This window comes from Hydra vulgaris, chromosome 15 (assembly GCF_038396675.1).
Source record: "Hydra vulgaris chromosome 15, alternate assembly HydraT2T_AEP".
Lineage (NCBI taxonomy): Eukaryota > Metazoa > Cnidaria > Hydrozoa > Anthoathecata > Hydridae > Hydra > Hydra vulgaris.
The window spans coordinates 12,037,039-12,046,929 of record NC_088934.1 but is presented as its reverse complement, the minus strand read 5'-3'; the positions used below and the strand labels follow the sequence as shown (position 1 = coordinate 12,046,929).

General features: G+C 29.1%; 1 protein-coding gene across 4 annotated transcripts in view; it reads left to right on the top strand.

The window, feature by feature from the left end:
• The first annotated feature begins 381 nt into the window (after positions 1-381).
• LOC136071979 (leucine-rich repeat and coiled-coil domain-containing protein 1-like) overlaps positions 382-9,891 on the top strand; it is an 84,515-nt gene continuing 75,005 nt past the window's right edge. For 3 of the 4 annotated variants that reach the window (XR_010643922.1, XM_065818784.1, XM_065818783.1), the window contains exons 1-2: positions 462-1,095; positions 1,205-1,524. Coding sequence is in view for 3 of the 4 variants with exons in the window: in XM_065818784.1 (XP_065674856.1) it covers positions 824-1,095; positions 1,205-1,524 (592 nt within the window). In the remaining variant the exon portion in view is untranslated. Of the gene's footprint in view, positions 1,096-1,204; positions 1,525-9,891 lie in introns of all 4 variants that reach the window. The other variant, XM_065818785.1, reaches the window with a different exon arrangement.

Sequence of the window (9,891 nt, the reverse complement as noted above, 5' to 3'; positions counted from 1 at the left end):
AGCAATTATTGTACTCAAGACAGTAAACAATTATTGCATAGAGGACAATAGTACTCATTCCCAATGTGATGTAATAGTGAATGATTCTTTTTTATTGAAAATTATTTTTTGGAATAAAGACAGAGTTAGCATCCGATTTCTGATTAGGCATCAGGGTTTCGTCTTTTTTATTTTCTATTCTATTCTATAGTTTTTTTTATCTTTTAATTTATTGGTGAATAATTCTTTCTCCTACAATGGACTTTGTAATGGCAATTTTATATTTATTTTTCTTTGTTATGGTTTGTGCTATATTTTGAACAATTTTTTGAATTTTTTAGCCTTTTTGAAGATTTTTTAACAAAATTACTATTTTAGTTTTTATAACCTTTTTTTTTTTGTAGCCATATATTTCCTAACATTTTTAAAAAACATGTTTTTACTTATGCTATTTCTAAATCTATTTTGTCTGAAGATAACTACTATCTTGCTGTTAAATTTAGTTAAATGTAGATGAGTTCATTCAAATTAGATTACATTAATAAAAAATAAAAACCACTTGTGCAAGTTGTCAAAAAAAAAACTCCGCCTCCTTGAATCTATATATAACCTAAATCTGAAACAGTGGGACTAACCACTAATGTGTTAATGATACTAAAGGGTACAAGAGTAGTTTTATGGAATTTAAAAATATTTTCGTGTTGCTGAATTATTTGAAATGTTAAAACACTTGTTATACATCCCACTAATTGTACCTAATTTTTTTATTTGTTTACAGCTAATTGGATATTAGTATTTGTCTTCCTAGAGATTTTTTTTTCAACAGCTATGAACATTTTAGTTAATGGCTTTTAGGAAACATGAACTTAATTTCAATAATGCTGGAATCAAAAGTCTTGATCTTATAGAGCTACCATCAACATTATATTGTTTAAATTTGCATGGGAATCAAGTTAGGCAGATAGAGAATTTGTCTCATTTAAAGTTTCTTAAGCAATTGGATTTGTCCTCAAACTGTATTACTAAAATATCTTCTTTAGAACAATGCTCCTCTTTAGCAGTTTTAAATCTTTCTTGTAACTGTATAACAAAAGTAGAAGGTTTAGAAGCATTGAGGTACATAAACAATATATAATAGATATATAAATATTCTATAAGTGTTCTATGATTGTTATAAAAAATTTTAATTTTAAATTACAAATTTAAATGTCAAATTATTTTTTAGAAATCTGGTTCACATCGATTTATCCTACAATAAGATTTCTGACATTTCTGGTTTAGAATGTTTCACTGAAAAAACACATAGATTACAATATCTTGATTTGTTTGGAAATTGTTTAACGTCACTAAAACATGTAGTGTCTTCTCTTTGTTTATGCAAAACTCTTACTGTTATAAGGCTTCAATTAAATAATGCCACAAACCCAGTTTGTTTTGTACCAGGTTATCGTTCAGTTCTTATTTCACAGATGCCTTGGATAAATAGTTTAGATGGACTTGATAAGTTGGGTAATGTAGTCGTTGAAGATGACAATAATATACCAGGTAGTTTTATATTTTGATTACATGGAACAACTTTTAAATTGTTTAATTATATATTTAAATATGTTTTGGTAATATCCTTAATTGTAAAATGAATTAATTCACAAAAAGAGTACTCATTGTTCCTAAAGAGCAGCCTGTCTTTTTAATATTTTTGTTTTATTAACATAGTATATATAACCTTTTCTAGACTGTTTCAAGTAAGACCTCATGTATATATATATATATATATATATATATATATATATATATATATATATATATATATATATATATATATATATATATATATATATATATATCGTCGTTGGCCAGGTAATATCTCACATATGTAATAAGCAAAGTTTTACAGGAGACTGAAAAAACTATATATTTCAATGAAATGAGGTTTTAAAAGTAAGAGTAAAAAATAAATAACTAACGAATTATTTTATAATTCGTTAGTTATTTGGTTTTTACTCTTACTTTTAAAACCTTATTTCATTGAAATATATAGTTTTTTCAGTCTCCTGTAAAATTTTGCTTTTTACACAAGTGAGATATTACCTGGCCAATGACGATATATATATATATATATATATATATATATATATATATATATATATATATATATATATATATATATATATTCATGTTAAGACTTGTGTATGTCATATATGTATATCATATATTTTCTTTTTCTTGTGCAATTGCTATTTCTTATTATAATCAACTCCAAATCATCATTTTTTCATTGTTTTCTACAAGAACAACTCTCTGGAGAACAAACATATTGAAGCAAAAAGGTTTTCTATTATACTAAGATCCATTACTCTCATATTAATAAATCTTGTATTTTATCTCAAAAATTCGGTTCTAGAGACTTATGGAAAATCTTTACAATGTTATTAATAAAGGCAATTTTAATATTACATCTCTTATCCCAGCAAATATGCTATATCATAATTTCAGTAGACCTAAATAGGCATTTTTAGTGGTCTACTGTAGTTTTGCTCATCAGTGAATTATTGGATCAATGGTGGCAACTGCCAAAAGTGGCTAGTTAATGACTAGCCGCAATACTACATATTGAAAAGTTATCGGCTGGCTACTTATAGCAGATGCCGCTAATGGTCCACTAAGTAACCGATGAGCATAACTCTAAATGAACCGCTTAAAATGCCTATATAGGTCCATCACAAAAATGTTTGCTTAAATGCATCTTATTATACTTCCAACATATTAAGTAGAATTATTTGTTAATAACTTTTCCTTTATCTTATCTCTTGAAATTAATAGTCAAACTCTTCCTGTCATCTTATAGAATCAAGTTAATCCCATGTTAGGCATCCAAATCATTCTTGCTTCTGTTGCTAAACTTATTTCCTACTTGAACTCTTCTACAGCTTGTGGTCATAATATTCCTATCACAGTCTTACAGAATTGTTTTTAAGAACTTTCTTCAATTCTCTCTAACTTGTTTATTAGCTGTTTGACCGAATCTTGTTTTCCTTCCTACTGGCAAATGGCAACTCAATTTTTAAAAACTTTTGATATTGTTTATTCCTCTTAAATTATTGCCCAATAAATCTTCTTACTGTTATTAGCAGAATCTTTGTATTATTTTGCTGATGACACAATTATATACTATAGTCTAAATTAAAAACCATTACTTTTTTTTAGGATTTTTTTATAGGATCTCAGATTATTATTTCACTACTGACCATTCATGGAAACCAATATATAATCTATTTTAAAGTTAGCATCTGCTTATTTTGTCTATCTTTTTTTCTTTTCTTTTTTTTAACATTAAAGTTATACAATAAATTGTGTATGCATAAACAGCCTGTCAACTTAATTATATAATACATGACAATTACAGAATTTGTATAACTGATAGAAAATAAAATGTGGATTAGTCGTAGAGAAGCCATTCATTTTTTAGATGATTGTCTAGAAGCAGTTTAAACTTTTTTAGAGATAACGCTGATACTATGTCATTAGAGAGTTCCATTTATTTATTATTCTTAGAGAAAAAAAGTTCATACGTAAATTTGATCGTGAAGATTGTTTTTTTAGTTTATATACATGACTTTGAGTAATAAATTGGCTATCTATTTCAAAAAGATTTCTATCACTATTGTTATTTTTGCACCATTTATAGACATTGATTAGGTCTGCATAAGTAGCCTGTATTTTACAGTTGTCATATTTAACGCCAACAATCTTTGTTTAAACGGTAGATCATATAATCCATTGATTTATTTCGAAGCTCTTCTTAAAACATTTTCTATTTGCTGTTTGTGTTTGAGAAGTCCAGGGTTACAGATTGATCCACAGTATTCTAGGTGAGGGCGGACTAGAGCTGAAAATAGTCTTTTTGAAAGGTTACAAATCTGGATATGATGTAAATGTTCTTTTTATTATTCCTATTATTTGTGTTGCTTTGTTGACTTAAATAGTTGTGTGTTTGGAAAACAATAAGTTTGAATCTATGTGAACACCTAAATCTTGTTTGCAATTTGTAGGTTTAATGTTTACTCTTATATTTTTATCTGGATCATGCATATTATAAATCTTGCTCGCCCATATCCTTATTCCTGATTCTATTTTCTACTTCTGCAAATTTCTTATTCATTCTTGTATTGCCATATTTGGGTTGGTTCGTCTTATAAATCCCTCTTTCCTATAACACTTTTATTATCTAGTTTATTTTCTCAAACATCAGTGCTTAAGAATTCTCTCCCATCTTCATGCTTTTGTTACACAATAAAATTTTGTTACACATAAAATTTACAGTTTTTTAAGTTTTCTGTTGATTACTTTCTTGCTCTAACTCTCTTCTTTGCTTTTTTGTTGTTGTTGTTAACCTTCAACTTAATTGGCTTAATCAAGGCTTGTAGGTTTGTTGAGACAACTTGTTTTTAAAAGAATATATTTATCTAGTTTTTTTTTTCTGTTTTTTTTTTTAATCCACAGGTTTTCTATAATACATTTTGGATGAGGATTTGGACTTGGACTTTAAATGAGGGCTTGGACTTGAACTTTGAATGAGGGTTTGGATCCATCAGTATCTTCATATAAAGAACATTTTTTGACTTTTTCCTTGTGTTTTTGTTCATCACCAGTTTCTTAGGAAAAAATGCTAAATTTAACAAACATTTATTGGTATATTTTGCTGGAAGTTGTCGATTATGTAACTATATTTTTAACCTGGTGTATACATGTAATAAACTTTCTACATTTAAAATTTTTTTGTGGGTGATTAATAAAAGTTTTTCTGGCAAGCATAACAATTGTTTCAACACAATAATACCATAACTAACAGGCATAACAATCATTTTTTGAAAATGTTATTGTAAAAAGGCACAGATTATTGAATAGATCAACTTTTAAAGTCAATAAAACTTTTATTTTTTTTCTGTTCTTCTGCCTTGTATGATATGCTATATTAGCCAAAGGCCAGGTTAAGCCAAATTGACTTAAAAAACCCCCTAACTTTAGGCTTATAGTTGAATAAAGGCTAGAGATGATATCTTGCTAAAAATTAAGGGGTAAACGGATTCTATGTGTTGACTAGCCTCGCACCTCTTTTTTATAATACATTGTTTCCAATTTAGGATGTTGAATGCTAAATCTTCTTGACTCAATGCATTGGTTTTGCTTGTGTCTCTGTTTTTTTAACTAAGCAATCTATTCTATTATCTCCTAATAAGGCTACAATTCTAAAACTCAGTTTTATGGTTTTGAGGTCGTCTTGTAGTCAGGTTTTCCGAAATTAGAGAGGCTGATTCCATCAACAGTTGTAAAGAATCAGAGTACTAACAGTGCCACGTTGCGCATGGATGGAGTCCCTGTTCGTACTTTTGTCGTGCATTGTTGATGCTACATTTTAAGCCCCTTGTTATGGCTTAGGGTTTATTAATACTAATGAGACAATCGCTTGAACTATTAAATAGTGTACTGAATACCATCTGTACTTTGAGTCAAGTTCTTTAACAAATTTAAAAATGACTAAATTATCAAAAACTATAAAACACAAAAAACCATTGCCATCACCAAGTTTTCTAAACCATTCAGTAAAATTTGTGGTCTTCGATATAACCTTTCTTCTTTTGAGTCTTATCTCTTGCAAAGTTCACCAGACTTTCCTGTTCTTTGTGAGACTAATTTAGTTCAGCTGCCTCATCTTGTAATCTTAATTTTAATGACTATTTTCTTTTAGTTCGTAATGACTCCAATAGTCACATGCTTGGCCTGGGCATCTACATTTGTAAGAATTCACCCATTTGTCAGGAAACTAGGTTTGAATCCACCGACTATTCTTTTATGTGCTTTCATTTAGCACCACTCCACCCTATCGTCTTTCTCTGTGTTCTATATCGCTCTCCTTCATCTCAAGATTGCACTCTTTTTGATGTTATTTCTGATCAAATTGACCAAATCCTTTCTCGTTATACTTCAGCCAATATCATTGTTATTGGTGAATTTAATGCTTATCGCACTGAATGGGTTGGCTCTAGTGTCAGTGACTCTGCAGGCATTATGGCCCACAACTTTTGCCTCTCTATCTCAAACACAAATGGTCAACTTCATCATGATCATAAAGTGCATCTCAGAAGCTTTTATTCTGGACTAAAAGTTTGAAAGCTTTTATTCTTACTCTTCAATCTTTAGTCAAGCCTCATTCTACTCCATATTTTTCACCATCTTGAGCAGTTGCTTTATTAATCATTTGTTTCATATTTTTTACAAGGACGTCTCTCTTAAGAACAAATGTCTTTATTATTATTCCAAGAAACTAATGTAAAAAGGTCTCTTCTTTGATTTTTAAATAAACAAGACAAAGGATAAACATTGCTAAATTTCTATAATTTATTATTATTTTTTATCAAAACAAAATACAAAAAAACATCTTTAAGACATTTATTATCAAATGCAAATATTGTTAGACCATTATAAACTAAAAAAATATACTTAAACTAAATGTGGTATGAAACAGGGATTATTAAAGATCAGACATCAAAATCGCAAAGTAGTATTAGAGAAAATATTTTAGCATTTTATGTTTTACAACATTGCTTTAAAAACGTAAACACAAATTTACGCAAAAAACTATAGAAATTTGCAAAATATGACAAGTTTGAGAACATGTTTCCTGACATAGCTAGAAAAACATAAAATATTTTTATGCTTTTAATATGCATAAAAGGTTGAAATTTTAATAACCTATGTCATCCATCAAAAATTACATTTGGCATTTAAAAATAATAACTTTTATAATATAAATGCATTAAAAACAGACTTTTTGTAAATAAAATACATGGATGACATAAGATTCAGAAAGATTAAACATTCATGGATAAGTGTTCTAAATTTCAACAGTCCAGCATAAACATAAGTCAGGCAGTCTTATTTTTCACAAGACAGGTTTTCTGTAAATATCGCAAAAAACAGTAAAGTGATCACAAATTATTGGAAATATTTTAACAAAGTTTATTTTTATTCTATTTAATGTAAATATTTATTTAACAAGGAAAGATAGATCTTTTATATTTTTTCTATTTAAAGATGAAAGATTTTATAGATAAAAAATACCTTTTTTTTAAATTTAGAAAATTTTTATTTTTTTTATGCAGAACTACTTTTTTTTTGATAAACTAGTGGCGCCAAGCTTGAATTTATATTGAGTGAAATAGCCATGACATTTTCTTTATTTCAAGTAACTTTAAGGGTACCACAAGGTTCTATCTTTGCTCCTGCATTGTTTCTTATCTACAATATCGATCTTTGTGAAGTGGCTCTATTTGCTGATGATTCAATTTTATACTCTTGTTTTGACAAAAAACCTTCACTTTTTGATTTTTAATCAAAAAGTGAAGGTTCGCCAATTTTTAATCTGATCTTTCTTCTGTAACAGCCTAAGGCTTGCAGTGGCTTATGGATTTACATTAAACTGGACTTAAAATCAACAATTTTTGTTATACAACAAAACTCATTTACTGCAAAAAAATATTGCAATAATGCTGGCATTCCTATATTAATGAATTGCAACCCTCTTACTCTCAGACAAAGTCTAAAAGCCATTGTAGGTGTAATTAAATCTGCTTTATCTGCCAAGCTTGAGCTTTGAGTCCCCATTGTTGTAAGGTTGTAATTCTTTCTTTTTTCTACAAATATCATCATAGTCAATGCTCAAAAGAACTATATCTCTATTACGATAAACTAAAACTCATTCTTAGTTGGTTCTTATTTAACAAGTTTCATCCTTTTACTGTATCTGTCCATTAATGCTATAAAAACTTTTATTAATCCAGTTTTTTTCCTTGCACATCAAAAAAAACCTTATAACTCTTAGCCATCTTCATGTTTTTCTTTTATATACAACCTACAACTTTTTAAGTCTTTATTTAACCATTTCCTAGTATTTTTACTTATTCTCTATTTTAAAGTAACTCATAACTTAATAGTGGTTGCTTGCAAATTTGTTGGAAGTAGAGTTTGAAAATATATAAATATATGCCAGCATTTAATAAATAGTAAATGTAAGCATAAAACTATAATATATAAATTATTATAAATTTTTTTCAAGCCTCGGCTGTCAACCCCTGCTAAATCTTATAGTTTTGCCAGGGTTGGGGCTGGGTTTAAAAAAAGTCTCATTATTAGTTGAGGTCAGGCCAGGGCTCCGGTCACTTACTACTTCACCTAAAGACAAACCTCAATTGTTTGCTAAGAACTTTCAATAAATATCATCTCTTGATTCCACTAGTTGTGTTATACCTGATATAGCCAACAAACACTTTTTGTTTGTATCACTCGAGCTTACGTAGCTGAAGTTATTTCTTGCCTAGACTCTTTTACAGCTTGTAGTCTAACTGTTGTCATAGTCTTGCAGAAGTGTTCTCCAGAGAACACTTCTGCAAGACTATGACAACAAACCTGTCATAGTCTTGCAGAAGTGTTCTCTGGAGCTGTCGTCTATACTTTCAAAACTATTTAACAAGTATTTATCAGAGTCTTGATTTCGATCCTGCGGAAAAGCAGCATCTGTTATCCCTATTTTCAAAAGCAGCATCTGTTATCCCTATTTTTATCTGTCATCCCTATTTTCTGGAAAGTGATCTGACTTGTCTAACTACCTTCCCATTAGTCTTCTTCCTATTATTAGCAAGATTTTTTACTTTTTAATTAACAAACATTTAATCTCTCATCTTGAATCTAATAACTTATTTTCTCATCATCAATATGGATTTTGGTTTTCTTGGTCTATTTCTAATTTTTAAGCGGTAATAACCAATAGGTTTTATTGTGCATTAGATAGATGTGGAGAGTTTAGTTTATTGTTCTTGACATTTGTAAAAGTTTGGCCTGCTGGTCTTCTCCATAAGTTTTCTTGTTATGGTGTATCAGGCAATATCTTTAAAATCATTGAATCCTTACCAATATAAAAGTTATCCCTAGTGGACAGCATTCTTCTTCATATCCTGTAACTTCAGGGGTTCTTCAAATTTCTATTCTTAGCCCTATACTCTTTAATTTACATTAATGATCTCCCAAAAATTCTCACATCTAAGGTTTCATTGTTTGCTGATGATACTACTATTTATTCTTGTCTTGATATGAAGCCTACACTCTGGTTGCTTGGAGGGACATTTGAGCATGAAAAAGATCTCACTTCTGCTAAAGCATGGAGCTCTCAGTGGCTGGTGAACTTTAAATCATATAAAACTCAATTTTTTCAGCTAATCGTTATCGCAATAATCTAGATATTTCTATATTTACTAACAGTAATGTACGAAAGGATCAGAAGTAAGAGTTAATAGACGAAGAATAGGTGAGTCATCTATTCTTTGTCTATTAACTCTTACTTCTGATCTTTCTCGGAAATAATATATTTAATCAATTGCAAAATTAACATTTGCTAAGGCTGCATCTCTTTATCGTGCTCACCACCTTCTTACTTCAGATTCTATTCTTTATCTCTATAAATCTCAAATCCGTCCTTGTATAGGATACTGTCGCCATATCTTGGGCAGTTCTTCGATTGATGCCCTTTTCTTTTTTTGTGATTGCAGCCAACACGCAATTGTCACATTTTTGTAATTTTGCTTCTTTCTGTTTTTTATAAATACTATAATGGGTGCTGCTCTTGTGCCATCTACTAAAATTCATTCTCATGTTACTCGTCATTTAATTAAGTCTCATCCTTTTACTGTAACTGTTCCTAAGTGCTCCAAAGTTTATTATTTGTCTAGTTTTTTTGCTAAAACACCAATATTTTTGAACTTGCTCCCTTCATCTTGTTTTCCTAATTCATATAATTTGCAATATTTTAAGTTGTCTGTTAATTGTTATTTTGCTCTATAAATTTCATCTTTTTTCTTCCAG